This window comes from Crocuta crocuta, unplaced genomic scaffold (assembly GCF_008692635.1).
Source record: "Crocuta crocuta isolate KB4526 unplaced genomic scaffold, BGI_CrCroc_1.0 scaffold862, whole genome shotgun sequence".
In the NCBI taxonomy this organism is placed as follows: domain Eukaryota; kingdom Metazoa; phylum Chordata; class Mammalia; order Carnivora; family Hyaenidae; genus Crocuta; species Crocuta crocuta.
In genome coordinates, this window is record NW_027529584.1 from 1127305 (window position 1) to 1148688 (window position 21384).

The 21384-nt window shown below is 47.2% G+C and overlaps 1 protein-coding gene across 1 annotated transcript in view; it reads left to right on the forward strand.

The window, feature by feature from the left end:
* The window catches only part of TMEM132D (transmembrane protein 132D), a 408267-nt gene that overhangs the window by 230406 nt on the left and 156477 nt on the right, over window positions 1-21384 (forward strand). The window contains exon 3 of the mRNA XM_077761723.1: window positions 3221-3404. Within this exon, the coding sequence (XP_077617849.1) occupies window positions 3221-3404 (184 nt within the window). The remainder of the gene's footprint in view (window positions 1-3220; window positions 3405-21384) is intronic.

Consider the following 21384-nt stretch of genomic DNA (forward strand, 5'->3'; position numbering starts at 1 on the left):
CACCTCCTTGGCTGGAAGTCTGTCCCCGTCATCCCTCAGTCTCGTGCTCATTGATATCTGAAATCTTCACGGCTTCCCTGAGACTCCACTGATTTTTCCAGCCATACTTCCCAAATCCCCGAACTGAGTACATTTTATTTCTAATACCGGCACATCGAGAATATTTCCCAGAGCGCCAGTGACCGCGTAATTACACCTAACTACTCGGCTGTCCGCGGTCCTGCTTCCTGGCTGGGTCACCCGGATGAAAAAGACAGACAGACAGGTGGAAGGAAGGAACCAAAGGAAAGAGAGAGACTCAGTGAGCCTGCTGCTTGGCCCACCTGGAACCGCAGGAAGTCTGTGCAGCGGTGCCTGGTCGTCGGTCAATTCCAAAGCCGCCCCCCGCCCCCCCAGCGGTCCACGCAGCGGGCATGATGAAGACCACGGCTCTGAGCAGACACATCGCATGAGCTCTCCCGTCTCCCGCTGTGCTCATGTCCTGTAACAGCAGACTCTATTATTCTTTTTTTTTTTAATGTTTTATTTATTTCTAGGAGAGAGAGAGACAGCGTGAGCAGGGGAGGGTCAGAGAGAGAGGGAGTCACAGACTGAAACAGGCTCCAGGCTCTGAGCTGGCAGTCAGCACAGAGCCCGACGCGGGGCTCGAACCCACGAACCGCGAGATCATGACCTGAGCCAAAGTCGGACGCTTAACCGACTGAGCCACCCAGGCGCCCCGACTCCATTCTGCTGAGCACCAGGCGTCAGACTCTCTGCTCAGCACGACTTGGAGCCAAGCAAGCATAGGCCCCTCCTCAGGACGCTTCCGGTTAAACCACAACCTGCAGAGGTGCTGTCCTTAGCTTCACACAGTTCAACACGAAGAAATGATAAATATCGCCAGGTGTGTAAGCGTTCTGCAATCCTGTACGTGTTAACTATTTGCAAACAGGTATTAACGTTCAGATTTCCACCGATCCACCCAGACACACAGGATGAACTGTTCTAAAGCTAGGTCACCACGTGCAGAATTTACGGAGGAAATCACCAGGAACGTGCCTCAAAGCCCTACTGCATCCGAAGCACCGCGAAGCCCATGCAGCAAGGAATCGTTCAAGAAAAAGCACACATTTGCACAGTTTCAGAATCCACAAGTCTGCTATGGTCCCCGGGTTAAGAATTCCCAACAAAGGGACTTTTTATCACCACATCAAAGAGAGGAGAGTCCACTAAAAAGCGACCGTGTTTCTTTCACATCTTGGCCAGGCAAGGGATCTAAGGGAAAAACAGAAAATAAGCTTTAGAGAGAACCAGGCGAGGTTACTGAATGAGTAAAACTAGATGAAGTAAGTAGAGCCCTTTTACAATTCCAGTCGTGCTTTTGTGGATAGCTCTCACCGAATGGGAAGAATTCACATCAACAGAGAGATTGGCGGGCTTTTCTGATCAGAGCAAGCTCCGTAAGCAAGCGTGCGGGCCGTGGGAGTGGTGGAGTCCAGTGCTCGGGGAAGCAAGGGCTGTGAGGCTTTGCTGGAGGTGAGGGCCCTGTGTGGACACAGGTGGACAGAAAGCCGTGTATTTGGTAGCGTCCTGGCTCTCTGCTGTGACATCTCCACTGTGGAGTGCAATTCCAGAACATTCTGTCCTGGAGATCTCCCTCTCCTTGTGACTAGGTGGAGAGGGCGTGGCCCCCGTACGGCTGGAAGAGGCGCCATCTCAGGAATGGGGAGGAGACGCAAGAGCTCCTGTAAATTCCAAACCCAGGGCACCCGGGGGGCTTAGTTGGTTAAGCATCCAACTTTGGCTGAGGTCACGATCTCACAGTTCGTGGGTTTGAGCCCCACGTCGGGCTCTGTGCTGACAGCTGGGAGCCTGGAGCTGCTTCAGATTCCGTGTCTCCCTCTCTCTCTGCCCCTCCTCCACTCGTGCTGTTTCTCCCTGTCTCAATAATAAATAAACATTAACAAATTTTTAAATAAGTAAATAAATCCCAAACCCAAAGAGATATGTGCCGGCGTCCTGACCTCAGGACCCCTCTGCCTGGGGAAACGCCAGGTAGAGGCTCCGAATAGACTAGAAGGCGACCAACTCTTCATCACCGCCTGTTTCTCAGAGTTAAATTGCTTTCCTTCCTCCTCCTCCACTTCCTCCTCTTCCCCTTGCCCTTCTTCCTCCCCTCTTCCCCCTGCCTCCCTTCGTCCTAACATTCCAGGATTCCGTCTCGTTGCCGACTCTGAGAAGAAAGCCCCCCAGGAAGCCCCACCGTCTGCCTCTGAGCTTCTTACTGGGTCTGACGGTGTGATAAACGTGTCTCAGTAGCTTTGTGTGCATTAAAGGACAAGTCTTGTAGTCCTGAGTGTCAGATGTCCGCGGTCATTTTGCAATTATGTGACATTCCAGTCTTCCGGAGGGAGCTGACAGGCGAGAGTTGCTTTGGGCACCAAGGCTTAAAAAGCATCTCTCTTAGCCGCCTCCTCCGCTCGTCCTCACCGGCACCCTCTCCGCCTCTCCCCTCCCTCTGGGAGTGGCTGGCCCTACCCCTACCTTTTCTCCACCCATGGGATACAAGAGCAGGCATTTTGTGAAAGCAATCTATGAGGAGGCAGAAAAGGTGGCCACTTCATTAAACTCGCACAAATAGCTGCAAAAATCATCCTGATAATCTCACTCGATTCATTTCTAGATGCACATTTATAGGGAAAAAGCAGTATGTCTAAACACTAATAATGGTTACAATGACTCCGATCTCCAGGCCTCTGGCTGCTTCTCCACGCCTGTCAACAGGCAGCCCGTTCATGTTCATGCCTCACCTCTGTGTCTCACCAGCAGCAGATGGCAAAGCCACATCACCCTGAGATACCTTTAAACTTCCGTGTATCCAATTTGAACTGACTGTGTCTTTGGAAAATCCAGTATAAGCAGCATATAGATTTCGGGGGGCAGGGGAAAGAATCCTAATCTCCCCGATGAAGAGGGAGAGAGAGCATTTAGGAAATGCAGTGCCCACCTTTCATGACGCCCACTTAGCAATGACATCTGAGACCAGCTTGGTGCCGCGAATCGTGTTGGAAATGGTGTGTTTTCTGACGTTGCCTCTCTGAAACGCTCTTCATAGGGATGATGGGAACACACGCATGTGCACGAGGAGACACACGGAGAAGTGATGGGTGAGCCCGTTGCCTGCTGAGCGTGACCACGCGCCCCTCACTCATCCCTCTTCTTCTCTGCTTCTCTCCAGCGTGGATGGTGCTTCCTATGAAGTCATGCAGATCGACGTGGAGGTAGAGGAGCCCAGTGACCCACCGGCCACGCAGCTCGTCACGTGGCAGGTTGAATACCCAGGAGACATCACTTCCGACTTGGGTGTATCCAAGATCTACGTGAGTCAAAAGGACTTGATGGGCGTCATACCACTGGCCATGGTAAGAACGTCCCCGCCTTGGGCTGTTAATACAGAACCCAAGGGGAAGAGAGGCTCCAGGCTGTCACCTAGATGTGGTGGGAAATTGTCGGTGAACTAAGAACCAGGTGGGGTGGGGGTGGGGGGCATAAACTGTGAAGTCTACTATGAAAAGCTGAGTCTAGAAAACATTTTCTCTAAATCATATTTTGAGAACATTATTTAGAAAATCCTCAAACTCCAGGTATTAGATTTGGATTTTCCATTATATGAAACATATTGATCATTTAATAAATGTGCTTCTATCATATGATGTAGACTTTAAGGATCTCAAATACATTCACCTGCAGAGACCAATTAGCTCAAGTGTGCGTGAAATGTACCAGGGCTCCTGGCAAACATGTGCCGGCTCTAGAAGCTGCAGCCAGTGTTAGCCACGCAGGAAAGCCACAGCAGTTTCTCCGTTCTTACAAGCTACTGATTTTCCAAGGAGGCCGTAAATCCAGTTTCAGTGTGAAATGTCAACCTGTTCGTGTTGGCAGCTAATTAAAAATAAACAGAACACTACGGAGGAAAGAGTTAACGATATTCCCTTCATAGGTTACCTACTTTACAGCCTGGAGAAGAGTGAAGACTAGCTCTGTTCGTGTGTTCTCTAGGATCTGTGAAACAGACATGGGCTTTCATCCTTGGAAGGGCCAGCCCTTGGTTTCTGTGTCACACAGCCCAGTGGCTGTGGGCAGACCCATCATCCATGTCCCCTAAACAAAACACACAGATGCCTCGTAGAGCCCTGCCTTTCCTCAGACCCTCCAGGAGCCCCTACAGAGGAATGATACATTCTTTAAATGTGAGTGTTGACAATGCAAACCTTGGGCAAGTTAGTCTGCACAACAATAATGTGAAATTTCCCCTGTTACCAGAGTACTTTTCCTGTCGGAAGTGAAGCATGAGTTGACCTATCCATTGACTTCCCGGTGTCTCCTCCATACCATCTGTTAGAAAATATCGACAAGTATTATTATATAGTGGAGAAAGAACATCGGGAATCAATCTTTCAATAAAAGGTACCATGGACAGTTGCCTAGTGATGGCAGGTTCATTATTATGGTGTTCATTAGGAAATGTAAAGGTTTGGGGTATTTCCCTTGATAAGGGCTCCTGTTAACATTTTGTTTTTTTTTTGGAGGCACTGAGCCTCCTCCGGTGCATCTTTTCATGTGTGAGGGCAGCACTGCTTTGGTTAGGCTGTTAGTGAGTGCCTCTATTACTAGGATGGCAAGACCATTTGTCTTGCATAAGGAATTATTTGCATTTGCTCCCGTTCAGCACCTTTGATCAAATGAGCTCTTTGCAATACTTGGTACGGCTTCTGTGGCTTCGCTCAGCATAGGTTAGCATCCTGTTTGTTTCCCGCACTCAACGTTTCTCCTGCCTCGCATGTCCCTGATGCTCCCTTCGCCTATCCCAAACCCCAGTGTTCTCCGTAACCCGCACGAATCCCCACCCCAACAAGACGCCTCTCCATCCTCTGCTGGTCTGTGACCATTCTCACCCTACCTCGCCGTCTAGCGATGATGGATGTAGTGCCGTGCAATCATGTGATGGGAGAGCCAAGACCTATTCGTGCCTTTCGTCAGTTAGGAATTGCGTTCGTTTGAAATCAAGAGGGCTCCTCGCCCACCCAGCCTACTTTGCCCCAGCCAGTAGTGGCTAAAATATAGTTTCTTTTTTCATGTAAAGGAACTCCTAAGGTTGTGGTCTAGTTTCAGAATGGTGCCCCATGCCTCGTTCCATCTTTATTTCTGCCTCGGTGGTTTGAGGGAATGAATTCCATCCTCATGGTTACCTCAGGGTCCAAGATGGATGCAGGAGGGCCGGCCAGCATATCCATGTTCGGTAGACCAGAAAAAGTCAGAAATGAAGAAGCTCAAATATGGCCAGTTACTTTTCCCTTTCAAGAAAGAAGGATCCAACATAATATTTCTGGTTACATCTAATTGGCATGTAGTCGAGTGGCCATACCTAGTTGGAAGGAAGGCTGGTTAATCTCTAGTTTAGCAGGGCATGTTGCTTAAACTCTGTTGCAAGGACGCAAGAGGAAAATGATTATTTCAAGGCAATGTGCGATATTTGTAACAATCCTTCATTTCCACATGAGGAAATGGAGACCCATCTTGGGTACCTGTGTGTTTTTTTCTGTGTTGATCTTTAGGAAACTCCCAGGAAGCAAAATAATATAACTGAATCCTGGCCTCCACGTGCTAGTTATGCAAACAGGCTTATTTCACAGTGCCTCCATTTCCTCATCTAAAGGGGGAGAAGAGATAATACCTACTCATAGGCTATTATGAGGCTAAATGATAACTCAAGAGTGCGTGGAACTGTGTCCAGTCCAGAGCAAACATACAGTAAATGGTAGCTATTATTATGTTCATTGAACCCCTCAATACAAAGGATAAACAGCACCCTGACAATAACATTGTAAATTCTTTCAGGGAAGGGATTCGGCCCCAGCCGCCATATTTCACGATACAGAAGGAGTGGTAGACACTGTACGTGCTCACTGATTCTAGAGCTGAATTGAATGAATTGGATTAGAATACTTTTGGTCTGATGAGGTTTTACCAGTAATGTTGGAACATCTTCCTTTGGAGCTAAGGGTGAAGTCTCAAGGGTCCTGACTCCCCAAACTTTCATATTTGGAGTGTTCTGAGTCCCCTTTCCTGAGAAGGCTCCTTCATGTTGCCTTTGACTTGATTGGGAGAAGAACTCTGGCCATTTTTAGGGAGATTGCCCTCACTACACAATCTTTTTGCCATTTCATTTCACTTACACTTTGTCTTTGTTCAACATATGTTCATTGGGAGATATTTGAAGGAGATCTGATATCCATGCACCTGTTAATCTATTCATCTGCGTCACACATTTCTTGAAATATTAGAGAAACAGAAGGAAAGCCAGCTCACCAGGACCATGCTGAGTAAGGAGAAGGCGCTCTGGGTTGAGATCATTGTCACTGAGTACTCATAAACTAGAATAAGTGTGATGTGGAGCCACAGCAAGGCTCTCAGCAGGGTGTCACATGGACCAATGTATGTTTTTAGAGGAGCACTCTGGCTCTAGGTGGAGAGTAGATTTGGGAGAGACAGATGTCAGAGAGAGTTAAGGCCTATACTCTGGCTGCTGTCAAATAACTCCGACCTAATGAGTGTGGCATTTACTCATCCCTCGCCTGTCTTGTAGGAGTGTGAGCAGCCTGGGGCTTGTCTGATGCCTCCAGGGAGTTAGGACATAGCCTCCCTCTATCCCCAAAGATAGTGACCTCATCCCCATGGTGTCAGATTAATAACAACCATGTCCCTGTGGCAGCCAGCAGGAATAGGCAGAGGGGAGAAGGGAGGAAGTGCCCCTTTCCATCAAAGATATGACCTGTCCCTGGACACAGCACCCGTGCTCCCAGCCCATCAGCCCTGAGCTCAGCCAAGTGGCCACCTCTAGCTGCAAGGGAGCTGGGAGAGTGCGCATTACCCCAGGAGGCCGTGTGTCCCGCTAAAAGTATGTGGCGGTCGAGAAGGAAAGACGGACACTGACACCATCCTGGACGGTCCCAGGGGACTGTAGTCAGGACAGTAGAGAAATGGCGAGGTGGACACTTTTAGGTTCGTCTGCGTGGGTAGGTGATTGGACTGTCCCATGCATTGGACCCCGGTGTAAAGGAAAGATGGCGGGGGGGGGACCCAAGAGTCTGAGTTTTAGGCTCACCCAGAAAGCTTCCCCTCTGTCTCCATGGCTCACCCACAGACCTAAAATGGGTAACATAATATTTTATTATGAAATATCCTATGGTTTACATTTTTGCACAGAACTCTTTTATCATGAAATACCCTATTTAAAAAAAAAGAAATATCCTATTTCATACATTTTTGCACAGAAATCTTTGCACGCATCTCTGATTGATTCCTGTACATAAATTTCTAGGAATAAATTTGAATCAAAGGATGTGCATCAAATGATACGCAATATTGTAATTTTTTTGATAACAGCCTAACTGCCCTTCAGTAAGTTTAACCAATGTAATCCCACCCGCTGTGTAAGATGATACCATTTCCTTACGACTTCAGAGAGGACATTAAAATTTTAAAATACGCAATTTGTTAAGCAAAGATGATACCTCATTGTTGCTTTAATTTTTTTTTATTGTTGCCTTCATTTGCCTTCTTTTGGTTCCATATGCAAATTTTCTTATCAAACATTTGCTCTTACTCATTTCCTTTCCCTATTGGGAATTTCATTTCTTATTACTTTGTTATTAAAAAATCTTTTTTTGGGGCGCCTGGGTGGCTTAGTCGGTTAAGCGTCCGACTTTCGCTTGGGTCATGATCTCGCGGTTCGTGGGTTCGAGCCCCGCGTCGGGCTCTGTGCTGACTGCCAGCTCGGAGCCTGGAGCCTGTTTCAGAGTCTGTGACTCCCTCTCCCTCTCCTCTGACCCTCCCCCTGCTCATGCTGTCTCTCTCTCTCTCCTAGAAATAAATAAAACATTAAAAAAAAATCTTTTTTTATTATGGTAAAAAAAGTAAAGTGAAATTGACCATCTTAACCACTTTTACCTGCGCAATCCATTGGCGTCAAGTATGTTCACATTATGTGTAACAGATCTGGAACCTTCTCCTCTCACAGCCCCGCAACCCTGTCCACTAAACAAGACTTCCCTCCTCGTACCCCCAGCCCGGGGGCACCACCTTCTCCTTTCTGTTTCTGTACATTAGCGACGCTAACCTTTTGATTGGCGCATTAGTGCAAGTATTCTTCCTGATTTACCATTCACCTCCTAATCTCACAGATGGTGTGTTGTAGCATGCAGAAGTTTGGCGGGCATTTAATTTTCACGCAGCCACATCCACTGATCTTTCCTGTAGTGGAAGACCCCCATCTCCCCCTACTTATGACCAAGAGGAAAAACATGCCTGTTTCACTTGTTCTTGTAAAATCTCAGAAATTAAAATACCCCCAGACCACACATTTGAATGGATAGAACTGTAGTTTTGCAAAAATAATGCTGAAGGTAAATGTAATTGTGACAGTTGATACTATTATTAAGGATTTGAGATCCATTTGGGGTGGGGCTCCCGGCCCCTCCATTCTTTCTGTGACATAGAATTCCATCTCCTGGAAAGCTTTGAAATGAGATGCGGTTAATTACTAACATTCAAAGCTAATTTCCCAAAAGAATTTATTTTTTACTCAATATTTTGCCCATTTTGCCCATTTTTTCCTGATGTCTATGGCCATAAAGCCTTTTAAAAAAAAAATCCATTCATGTATTTCTAAGAGTTTTATTACATTACTTTTTTATGTTCAGGAAATAATGCCTTATAGTCTTGTAGGTAGATATATTTTTGTCCTTGGGAAGAAAATCCTGAGGAAAAAGTCATTACATGTGCAGTAACGTTAATGTAATTAGTGCATGTCTATAACTGCCTGTCAGTGTCTGATTCTGGAAAAAAAGTATTTGCACTACTTAAAAGAGCTGGAACTTTCTGGGTGGGGCTGGGGAGGGAGGCTGCAGTTGCTCAAGGCTCTTCAACATCCTTGTCTCCTACCTGCCTCCAGGGTTTGGGTAAAACACGTGTTTTGGGGCTTCCACCAGGATCCCGATAATAACTGATACTTATCGGTGTGAATGCCGGATGAGCCCGTCCTTGCAAACAGTAGCACATGCTCTTCATTCTAAACTAAAACGAACGTGGTTTGGATCCCGTCGGACGGTGGCTGTTCGGATACTGTAGCTGTGGGCGCTGCTCTAAGCCTGGGGAGTGCAAGCGATGGGTTGCAGGAATGCGCCTCGTCTCTTGGGCTCCCAGTGGGGTTCCCACTGCGTTGCCGTCCAGCCCCGACTACCAAGTGTTAGGCATCAGGACTGGGGTGAGACATTCAATGGAACATAACCAGGAGATACCATCAAGGTGGAGCACCATGAACTTTGGCAATGATCAGAAGACTCTCACCCTCATGAACGATTTGGTGACATTCTGTGATATTTACGATGATGTAAGGGTGTAGACATGTCTGCAGATCCTCGGGGAAAGTCAGCAGACTTTTTAAACGAAATCAAAGAGTTAGGTGTGCTAACTTCACTTCACGAAGTGCACTATGATCTTAGAGTTACTCTTATGAGAGCACAAATGCATCTCATAAATCTCTTTCTAGAGCCCATTTGCTGCCACCTCTTCCAGGGAGTCTTCCTTGATCCCCACAGCCGGAGGTGATCCTTGTTGATTCTTCCACTCTGTCCACCCCATGATTTCCTCGTGCACAGTGGGGACGGTAGTCAAGTCAGAGGATGCAAACACTCTTGAGTTATTTTCAGTGGTTGAGATCACACCGTTGGGAGCCGTGAAAACAAGAGCGATATACCCAAGATGTGTGGGAAGACATGACCCTCGGACACCCCTCTTTGTGCTTCCTCAGTCCATCCTGTTTGAAACCCACCTTAGCCTTTCCAGTCCTCAAGCCCCCTTCCAAAGTAGAGGCAGCTAGATGCCAGTATACTACTCCTGACTTACCGTTGATGCCACGCTCAAATGCTTTCTGCTCATTAGTGTGACTAAGGGACGTGTTAGCCCAGAGACCTGCAAGCCCGAGCTGTGAAGTGTAGACCTCACCAGACTTCACTCACCTGACTGACCACCGAGCTCCTTTCTTACGTGATTCTTGGGATTATGAGAAAGTAGTGATTAAACAGCGCCTTCCCTCCATCTCATGTACGTCTTCTTTTTATGTTTTTTAATTTTTTTTTTTGAGAGAGAGAGAGATACGCATACACACTGAGGGTGAGCAGGGGAGGGGCAGAGAGAGAGAGAGGGAGACACAGAATCCGAGGCAGGCTCCAGGCTCTGAGCTGTCAGCACAGAGCCCGACGCAGGACTCGAACCCATGAGATCATGAGATCATGACCTGAGCCCAAGTTGGACACTTAACCAACTGAGCCAACCAGGCACACCTCCTTATGCTTTTCTTAGTAACCTTTATGACACCCAGCTTGCTTTATTGCAAGAATTCAGTATAATACACAGAATATGCAAAGTGAGTACTAAGTATATATATTACCCATAAGGATGCTGGCCAACAGTAGGCTGTGAATAGTTAAGTTTTGGGGGGACTGTCAAAAGTTCTATGTGGATTTTTGACTGTGCTGGAGTCGGTGCCCCTAAGCCTCGTGTGAAGAGTCCAATGAAAAATGAACTTGGTTTTCATCGGCCCACACTCCCTTGGATCTTCAGAACCTTCATGACTCAAGTTCCTGCCATGTCCACCTCGCCTGTGTGTTCTTCTCCCGTCAGCCTAGGCCCTCTTCGTATGGGCACACCCAGCAGAAGGCAGGGCGCTGCCCCGAGAGCAGCCTCACTGCCCCCTGACATGCACGTGGAGATGGAGTAACACGTGGTCATTCGTTCCCCATCACCTCCGAAGTGAGCACAGGTAATGTGCCCTGACGGCCACCTGCCGCGGTCAGAGCCAGAAAAGAGGCCCCCACATTACAGTAGGAAACGATCTTTCCTGGCTCCAGTAATGAAATTTCTTTTCATGTTTGGCATGAAAGCAGATTCTTGGCTCTTTTTTGTTTGACTTTTCATGGTATTCTTTTCCTGTGTCAGCCTGTTAATTAATATGCCAGATACCCTCTGTTGTTTTACGCAGACTTTTTGAAAATTCAGTCACACTGGATAGCACACCCCTGCTTTCATTTTTATACTTTCTCCACCAAGTGCAAATTAAGTTGCTGCAATAGCCCTTGAGAAAAATGTCTGCTTCGAGAAGTATTCTTGTTTTGTGCTTGGTGAATAGTCACGGCTGCCCCAAACAGCTTTCAAAGTAATGACAGCCGATTCCTGATGCTAATTATGTACCAGGCATGGCTCTATGTTCACCCGTCCCTCTCCGCCTCTCCCCCTTTCCACCTCTCCCACTCTTACCCCAGTATGTATTGGGGGAGAGAGAGAAGCCCAATACTGGCTTGAACGCATGACCCTGAGATCAAGGGTCAGACACTTAACCGGCTGAGCCACCCAGGCACCCCTCCTTCTATATATTCAGTCATTAAATTCCCACAGGGGCCCCGATGAGGCTGCGCCTCTCCCCATTTCACAGATGCAGAGGGCACGTAGTTGAAGGATGGCCCAAACAGTCCAGCTAAGAAGCTGAACTGGAAATAGGTTCCAGATGGATGGAACCAGTGCCTGCCACCACCCTCCCTGGGAAAACAGAGTTTAGACTGCCGATCGCTTCAGTATGCAAAAACATCTTTGGAAGATGCAAATCCACAAAACACACTCACAAAAAATATGAAATTGAGAAGTCTTCCTTGAAACAGGAAAGTCGTCTGCAAATGAATTATTTATTATGCACAAAGCCACTGCCTTTTCTTTTCAGCCCACTCTGGTGCCTTTGATGCCCTTAATGAGGCGTCCTCTCCGGCGGTGATTTATAATGAGGCAGTGGCGGCAGAGCCTCAACACCTTTAAAGCGACATCGCACAAAATAAGTCAGAGTGTGTCTGCTGTTGTTGCCATGTGGTTATCACAGCCCCTGCTCATGGACCACCAGTTGCTATCAGTGCGTAGATACGCTCACGATGTAACGCATGTTATAAGCGCTCCAGAGAGCGTCCGTTCCCGGGGTTCCTGGGCTCCCAGGGTGTGTGTGCCGGGCACTGGCCTTCGTGTTGGGGCTCCCACACAGCTCGCATCCCATTCAGGGGGGCGGCTGGTAAATGAGTAAAACAGTAATTGAGCAAGGTGAATTCAGAATTCATCTGTGCTTGGCAGGAAATAAAACGGTGTAGCAAGGTGAGCCCTTGGAGGCTGTGGAGGTGCCATTTGAACTGAGACAGAATGCCAAGAAGGATCCAGCATACGAAGATCTGACAAGAGCTGGCTCTCCAGACAGAAGGCAAAGCGGATGCCAAGACCCAAGGCAGAGGCCAGCTGAGCGTACCTCTGGATGGAAAGGTCGAGTGAAGCTGGGGAGTAGTGACTGGCATGGATGAGGTCCGAAGAGGCAGGCTCTGGATTATGTAGACCCTCATCAGACAGGAGGTGGGCGTTAGGATTTCTCATTTATTATGTTTAAATCTCATCTGATTCAGGATCTACTTTTGAAACATCACTCTGAATACCCAAGAGGAGAACAAAATTGGTGGGTGTGAGCAACGGAAGCAGGAAGACCATGTCGGGAGCTACTTTGATGGTCCAGACAGAAAGGGTTGAGTACCAGCTCTACAATGATGATGGTGCTATTGAGGACAAATGGAAGACCTCGGGATGTACTTTCTCAGCATGGCCATCAGGACCTGGTTAGAGGCAAGACCAGGTTTTTGTTTGAATAGGCGAGGCCAACAATGAGTCTAGAGTCGACAGTACTATCTGATAGAACTTTCTGCATTGATAGAATGTTTTATTACCTGAGCTATCCAATATGGCAGCCACAGCCACACATGGTCATGGAGCTCTGGAAACATGACTAATGTCACTGAGCAGCTGTATTTTTATGTGATTTAATTACACTTGACCCTTGAACAACGCAGAGGTTAGGGGCACCAACCGTTTGCACAGTTGAAAATCTGTGGCTAACTTAGAGCTCCACAGAAACACAACTACTGATAGCCTACTGGTGACCAGAAGCCTTACCAGTAACATAAACAGTCGATGAACAGATTTTGGATGTTCGGTGTATAATACACTGTATTCTTACAATGAAGCGTCCTAGAGAAAAGAAATGGGATTAAGAAGACAAGGAAGAGAGAATGCATTTACAGTATAATACCATATTTATCAGAATAAAATCCATGTGTTCAGACCTGTGTTGTGTAAGGGCCAACTGTAATTTAGACTTAAATAGCCGTGCATGCTAATGGCTCTCAGATTAGACAGCGCGGCTCCAAAGCTTTGGCTCGGGAAACCGAGGGCCAGGCGTGCCGTTACCCAGACGGCGGTCTGTATAATCTCCCTTGCTCTGTTCTGACCCACTGTCTCCACCCTGCTCTGGGCCCTGGGAGTGTTTCCTGTGCATGAGGCCTCAAAGTCGCTGCCTGGTCCTCTGGATTCAGCCCGTGGAAGGCCGGGAAAGAAGACCAGGTAGAGGCTGAAGGCAAAGTTTGGGGACTTTATTCCCCTGGCTCCCTGTGCTCTAGGCCCCTGTTTCCCAATGGCTATGTTGCTCCAGGAGGACCAGCTCCCGGCCGTCCATGGTCATTACGCAGCAGTGATACCAGCTGTGGTGTGTGCTCCTGCCCAGGGGGGTTCCTGCACCGCTGCGTACAGGCAAGAGTGTCAGAATGCACCTCTGCGCCTTGCGGCAGAGTCCTGCCCCACGGTTCATGCGCTACGTGCATATTATTTGATCACAAGCCATTTGCTCCTATGTAGCCTTTATAATTCCATGAAGACATCATAGTGACTTTTCAGCACGCGTGTCGGTGCGTTATACTCATTACGCTCTTCTTTCGGGATAAACTTGGCGCTTCTTAATTTGTGGTGAAAATCTCTGTTCTAGGAAATGAGCATTAACTCACATAGGATTGCAGGCAATGGGGTCGGCAAATACTTCCTGCAAAAGCACAGACAATATAGATTTTCACTTCTGCAGGCCACGCGGCCTCTGTTGTGACAATGCAGCTGTGCTCTTGAAACACATACATGGATGGGGGGGAGGGGAGCTGAGTGACACCAAAACCGTTCCCGGAGGCTGGAATTTGAATTCCATGTAATTTACACGTGTCACCCAGAAATACGGTGTTTTTAAATTTTTTTTTAACCACTTACAAATATAAAGGCTGTTAAGGCTTTAAAACATTAGAGTTTTCGGTACGTAATCTTTAACAGCCTTTTCTTTCTTTATTTTTTTTTTCAAGTTAGTTAACATACAGTGTAATCTTGGCTTCAGGAGTAGAACTCAGTGACTCATCACTTACATATAACACCCAGTGCTCATCCCAACAAGTGCCTCCTCGGTGGCCGTCACCCATCTAGCCCATCCCCCCACCCACCTCCCTCCGACAACCCTGTTCTCGGTATTTAAGGGTCTCTTAGGGTTAGCCTCCCTCTCTGTTTTTATCTTATTTTTCCCTCCCTTCCTCTATGTTCATCCTTTTTCTCAAATTCTACATATGAGTGAAATCATTTGATATCTTTCTCTGACTGACTTATTTCACTTAGCATAATACTCAGTTCCATTCGTGTTGTTGCAAATGGCAAGATGTCATTCTTTTTCATTGCTGGGTAGCATTCGTGTGTGTGTGTGTGTGTGTGTGTGTGTGTGTGTGTGTGTGTCTGGATATAGATATAGATATAGATATACTATATTTTCTTTATCCATTTATCAGTTGATGGACATTTGGGCTCTTTCCATAATTTGGATAATTTGGGGTACATGTGCCCTTTGAATCAGTATTTTTGTGTCCTTTGGATAAATACCTAGTAGTACAATTGCTGGGTCATAGAGTAATTCTCTTTTTAATTTTTTGAGGAACCTTCATTCTGTTCTCCAGAGCGGCTGCACCAGTTTGCATTCCCTCCAACAGTGCAAGAGGGGTTCCCTTTCTCCACATCCTCGCCAGCATCCGTAGCTTCTTGACTGGTTCATGTCAGCCACTCTGACCGGTGTGAGGTGCTGTCTCAGTGTGGTGCTGATTTGTATTTCCCTGATGATGAGTGACGTGGAGCATCTTTTCATGTGTCTGTTGGCCATATGGACGTCTTCTTTGGAAAAGCATCTATTCATGAGAGAGTCTTTTCTTAGCCTTGACTGAGTTCCTCCTTAGGGGGTTGACAGTGCCCCCCCCCCCACGGTCCAGTCCTGATGTAAAGCTTAACCTCCTTGAGGGAAGGGATCCCTAAAAATAAAAGCAATTTTGAAAAGCATTGCTGCATGGGGAAACTGTTTCCTGCTGTGCTGCACTCAGTGGACAGTTCCCACAAGATCCCGGTCAGCCTGAGTGGGTGGAGGGAGCCTGGCTCCTCCCTTGAACCAGCTGCCCCTCACCTTGGGCTTGACGCACAGCCCTGTGCTGTGACTTCCCTGCACCCGCAAGCCCTTCTGGTGGTTCGATCCCTAAAGTGTGAAGAACACCTTCCCCCTTGTCAGAGCCCTGGGAGCACCCACATCCCTGGCACTTATTCTTCCTAAATCTGCCTGAGTACCCCTCCCCTTTTCCGATGAACTTCCTCTTCCTCTTCGGCGATATCCCCTGGACAGTGGCAGAACTCGCCAGCGGCACAGCCGCCATTAACCTTTGATTCACCTCCTTATCAAAGAGTTGAAGAGAACTGTCCAGAAAGAGAACTGGACACTGATTTAAGAGCATGTGTCCAACAAACCCCCAGCTTTCAGACCCGACGCTTTCTTGCTTCTTAGATCATGTCCCAAAGGCTGGCTCAGTCCAGTAGCTCCGAAACCTCGGCACCTTCCAGCAGGTGGACACCCCTTGGAGTAGGGCCGGGTCACGTGTGTGTCCCTGTGCATCCCAGGCTGTAGGCCAGCTGCTGAGCCTGCGGCGTCTCTTGTATCTGTGAAATCTCTTCTATGTCTCTCACTGGAGACCTCCTGAACCCAACATCAGGATCCATGTGATTTTGAGATACCGCCAGCTCCACCCAGCTTTTGTGTTAGTGTCAGTTAGGACTGAGGCATCCTGTAGCAGGTGGTCAGGATTGTGGTTCATAAAATACAGCCTCGTCAGGAGGCAGCCTATGTCAAAAGCATGCACGTCCCTCATCTTCGTCTCCTCTCTCCATGGTGCCTCTCGATACCCAGCGTGTCATATATTGACTTTGCCCAGCCTATGACGAGCAAAATAGGCACGTTGCCTGCGGTGCTGATTGCAGTCCCTAGACCAGTGTCTGACCACAGTGGGAGCTCGAAATACATGCGAAAGTGCAGGATGAACTGGATGGAGCGAAATTCACATCCCTGAGAGCTCGTGAGTGTGTAGACCTTGGGCAAGTCAAATGACCTCTCTGTACCTCACTTTTCTCACCTGTAAAGCATGGATAATTGTAGTATTTCTACTTCGTAGGGGATGCAGACTCTAGTGAGAGGCAAAGTGAAACACTTAGTACAGGGCCTGGCACTTCCTGGCTGTTAAATAACTACTGCTGCTGGGGTTATTAGTAACAACAAGAGAGAAGCTATGCTTCGGAATATTTGCACAAAAACATTGAAGCAGTTATTGCTTCTTTTCTTATGTTCTTCTGCAAGTTTTCCAAGAAATTAAGGACAAAGCCATGTCCTAAAGAAATAAAAAGACTCAATCAAGATAACATTTTGAATAATTTAAATTTAAAAATTTAAATAGTAATAATGGCCGTGTTCTGTATGGCAGTCTTAGCTGGCCCGGTAGACAGGCACAAGATGACGATAGTGAATCCGTTAGGACTTTTCAACCCCAGTCCAAGCTGGTTTTATGCAGAAATCAGAACTTAAGTGCTCACTGTGTAAGACTGGATCCGTTTGGCTCTGTGACATAGCCCAAATATAACAGCTTTAGCAGTGATGGGAGTTCATCTTTCGCATTGAAATAAGTCCAGAGGTAGACACTAAGATGAACATGGTGGCTTCCTCGGTCACCTGGGTGAGTCTTTCTACCAGCTGACTCCATCCTCAAAGTCGCCTTCTGCTCCAGAAAGGCCAGTGGAGCTCCAGCCATCACGTTTGAGTTACAGACTTAGGCAGAGCATCAGAGCCCGCCTCCTGTAAGCAGTCTTCCATCTCATTGGTCCATGTAGTCACATGACCATCCCTGGGGAGGAGTGCAGAGGCCCGTGTAGAACCCAATCGCTGTCAGCACCTCCCCCACCAGGAATCACCTTCAGGACATGAATGAAGCATTGGTTATCTTTTTAATAAGAGATCAAGACTGTAAAACGCAGACATAGTGTGACAGAACCGCACGTGAAGAGCAGCCCCAAATAGTCTAAAGGGAATGTTTGTTTCTTCGTGCTCATCTCAGAGAAGAAGCTGTTCAGCGTTCACCAGTACTGGCTCTCAGGCACGTGGGAGTGTCGGAAACACCCTTTAGGTACAAACCTCCAAGAACCTCAGTATAAATGTGTTTGCAATTACACATTGGTCCCTGGTGAGAAAAAAAAAAAGTGTATTTAAAAAAAATTTGAGGGGCACCTGGATGGCTCAGTTGGTTAAGCATTTGACTCTTGATTTCAGCTCCGGTCGTGATCTCATGGTTCATGGGATTGAGCCCCACGTTGGGCTCTGCACTGACAGCAAAGAGCCTGCTTAGGATTCTCTCTCTCTCTCTCTCTCTCAAAATAAATAATAAATGGACAGTAAAAAATTGGAAACTAGAATATGTATTTTCACCAAGTAGAAGTTTTTTTGTGTGTGGGACTTAACTATTTTCCCAACGTTCTATAACTCAGAAGTTTTCAACAAAACCGTTATTTTCTTGACAGATGCTAAGGCAACAGGAATTTCAGTGGATGCTGCACAGGAGTCGGCGTGCAGTTACAGTAAAACACGGGTTAGGTAACAACTCCATGAGCTCTTTACTCTGTTAATCTTTGCACGATGGGTAGTAAATACAGGCTTGGGACTTCCCAATGTGGGCAAATTAAGGGAAGAAATCTGTTTTTTGAGTTGGTATAAACCAGTCTTCCAGTTGTACGAGTAAATTACCCATTAAATTTAGCCCAAACAAAAGTGATTGCTTTACCCTTGAACTCAATTTCTTTTTTGCTCTAAAGAGGAACATATGAATGCTAATGCGGATTTTTTGTCCCTCACTCCTGCTTTGGTGAAAGAGACTTTCTTTCCTCTCCCTCTTCCCTCTTCCTGCATTAGCCACGATTCTCCAGAAGCAGGGCCAAGAGAACACATGGTATGTAGTTTTATGTGTAATGACTAGGAATTACTCATATGATACTACAGGCCGAGGGAGCCTGCCCATGTCCCTGCCTCACGGCTTCAGCCGGGACGTCCCCTCTGCCCCTGTCCTGCTCTCTGACTGGCATCCACCCCACAGCTGCCTGGAGCCTCCGGCGCGTGGACAGCAGATGGAGGGGCTCCTTGGGGCCATCTTGCATTTATGAGGCAGCAGTGTGTCATCAGTGGAGGTGCTTTTGAAACGCAAGCAACAGGAGCCCCTGTGCTCGCCAGGCCCCACGGGGCGTCCAGAGGGCAGACTGGACAGAGCAGGCAGCCGGTGCAGGGAGCTCGGTCATGGCTGTTGCCTGGTCTTGCCCTCCCTCCTCCCTCCATGGGTCTCAGCAGCCACCGGAGCAAAGAGAGAGGTTGCTCCCGTCGGGCCAGAGGAGGGAGAACACCTCTCCTCCATCTAACACGTGGAAGTCCTTCCTGGCCGTCGGACTGTGCCACAAGAGGCCATCACCTGCCCCCAACCTGGACACAGTCACCAGATATTCCAGTTGGTCTAAGCAGACTTCTTAAACCCATCACCACCATGGAATAGTCTGGTCGTGTCCGGCTGGGCTGGGGTGCTGTCCGCATTGTCCGATTCACAAGCTGTAAGTCAGGATGGCTGTTGGAATAGAACCTCGGTTCCGATAGGAAGGAGAGGGGGAAGAATGGAAACATGGTGTGACGCGAGGTAGACTGGGGCATCCGCAGTGGAAAACTATGGGACAAGTATGATCGCATAGCGCTTGGGGTGAAGGAGATACTGTACCTGCCTTAACATTGTATGAGCAGCCAAATATTAAAACCTTCAGCAACAACAGAAATGTCCCATGGAAAAGGTGCTTGGCGAATAAAAATGATGACATGTGGAGAAAGAACGTGCACGCTGACCTTCGTCAGTAAACCACACCTGTGCCCATGGGGAAACATGACACCCCCGTCTCCAGGGAGTCACCAGGGGCCCCGTGGTCCTTCCCGGAACAAAAGTACTGATGCAGCCGTAGCTCGTCGATAGCTACGCCAGCGTGCTCCGTCGGTGATGTTAAGCGGTGAAGACGGACGTTCAGGCAAGATTGAAAGCTTCGAAATGTATTTATTCAGGGGCGCCTGGGCGGCTCAGTCGGCTAAGCGTCCGACTTCGGCTCAGGTCACGATCTTGTGGTTTGTGAGTTGGAGCTGTGCTGACAGCTCAGAGCCTGGAGCTGCTTTGGATTCTGTGTCTCCCTCTCTCTCTGACCCTCCCCTGCTCACCCTTCATCTCTCTCTCAAACATACATAAAAATTTTTTTAAATGTATCTATTTCTAACCTATGAAATCCTCATCAAAAGGAGTTTTAACAAAATGTAACTGAGTTTTCTGACGATCTTAAGCTTGACTCCTTGTCTGCTTTGGCTCACTAGCAGGGATTCTCTGTTGTGTTAATTCAGCTAATGCTAGGTTGTTGGAGTTTTCTCTGGAGCTTTTTGTTTGGTTGGTTGGTTTTTTGGGGTTTTTTGTTTGTTTGTTTGTTTTGTTTTGTTTTGTTTTTGGTCTGCCTGTCTTACCTGTTTGGCGTCCATTCACAGAGCTTGGCGGTAATCCCTAAGGCCATATATAACAAGCGGATGTGTGTCCCTCTTTCCAGCTCTGGAATGACCGTGCGTTTCAGCCGGTAGCATGACTAGATCAGAAAAGATGGGGAGATTTGGTATTTAAGCTTTTTAATGGTAAAACCATGAGAGAAGCTCATGGTAATAGGAAGAAGGGACTTTTATGCCTTGTAGAAGGAGGGGGCCATATCCCACAACAGAATGATGGCCCTGCGTGGAATTATTCAGAATTGCTACTTTATTGATATGGTGGCTGCAGTTCAAAGTGACTTTCATGGGACTTATTTTCCGAAGCCTGTCAGCATCAAACTGTGGAGATGAAGTATTTAAGCTGTTGTGTGTGTTCCATGTAGATCTGTTTTCCTGACCGTTTTTAAATGAAAATGGAGGCTATCGGTCCTTGTGAATTCGTAGTTATATACAAGGATAATAAAACGACATATGGAAACACAATGGAATGATTAAGGAAAGGAGTTTGCTCAGCTTATTACCAGAGACCTGAGAGTTCTTTCCATAAATCTTATGTTTCCATTTTGAAAATGTGTGTGACTAGCCAGTTAATACTTTTACTCAACAGAAGAGTGTTAGATATTACCTACTTCTTATGGTGTGTAACAGGCTTGTCTTTAAAAAATAGGAAGAAGTTGGGGCGCCTGGGTGGCTTAGTCAGTTAAGCGTCCGACTTTTGCTTAGGTCATGATCTCGCGGTTTGTGGGTTCGAGCCCCGCGTTGGGCTCTGTGCTGACTGCCAGCTCAGAGCCTGGAGCCTATTTCAGAGTCTGTATCTTCCTCTCTCTCTGACCCTCCCCTGCTCACGCTGTCTCTCTCTCTCTCCTAGAAATAAATAAAAATATTTTTAAAAAAATAGGAAGAAGTTGAGGCACCTGCATGGCTCAGTAGGTTAAGCATCTGTCTCTTGATTTGGGCTCAGGTCATGATCTCACGGTTTTGAGTTCGAGCCCTGCATCAGGCTCTGGGCTGATAGTGCAGAGCCTGCTTGGGATTTTATCTTTCTCTCTTTCTTAGCCCCTCCTGGCTTGCTCTCTCTCTCTCTCCCCCAACCCTTGTCAAAAAATAAGTAAACATTTAAAATTAGAATAAATAAATAATAGGAAAAAGTTGAATTGAACTCATTTCTGAGATGGGGGACAGACGGCAAGTTTAACTTCCCAGTACCTGGAAAGTCCAGGTGTGGTGATGGAACTCAGGACCCATGTCTTTCTAGAAAACCCGTCTCTGACTTAATGAAATTCCCTTTGTGGTAATGAAGTGGGGGAATAATAATAAACATGGAATTCCACTACTGAGTGTGGATTCAACCCTGGAAAATAAACAGATCGTCTCCTTTACTGAGTTCATTGGTGGTTACTATGTTTTGCTACCTGACTTACCATACAGATTCTTTTACAAAACTTCCTATTCAGGCTTCACAGAAACATCAAGAGAGGAGCATCTTGGTCATTTTTCAGATGAGAAAACTT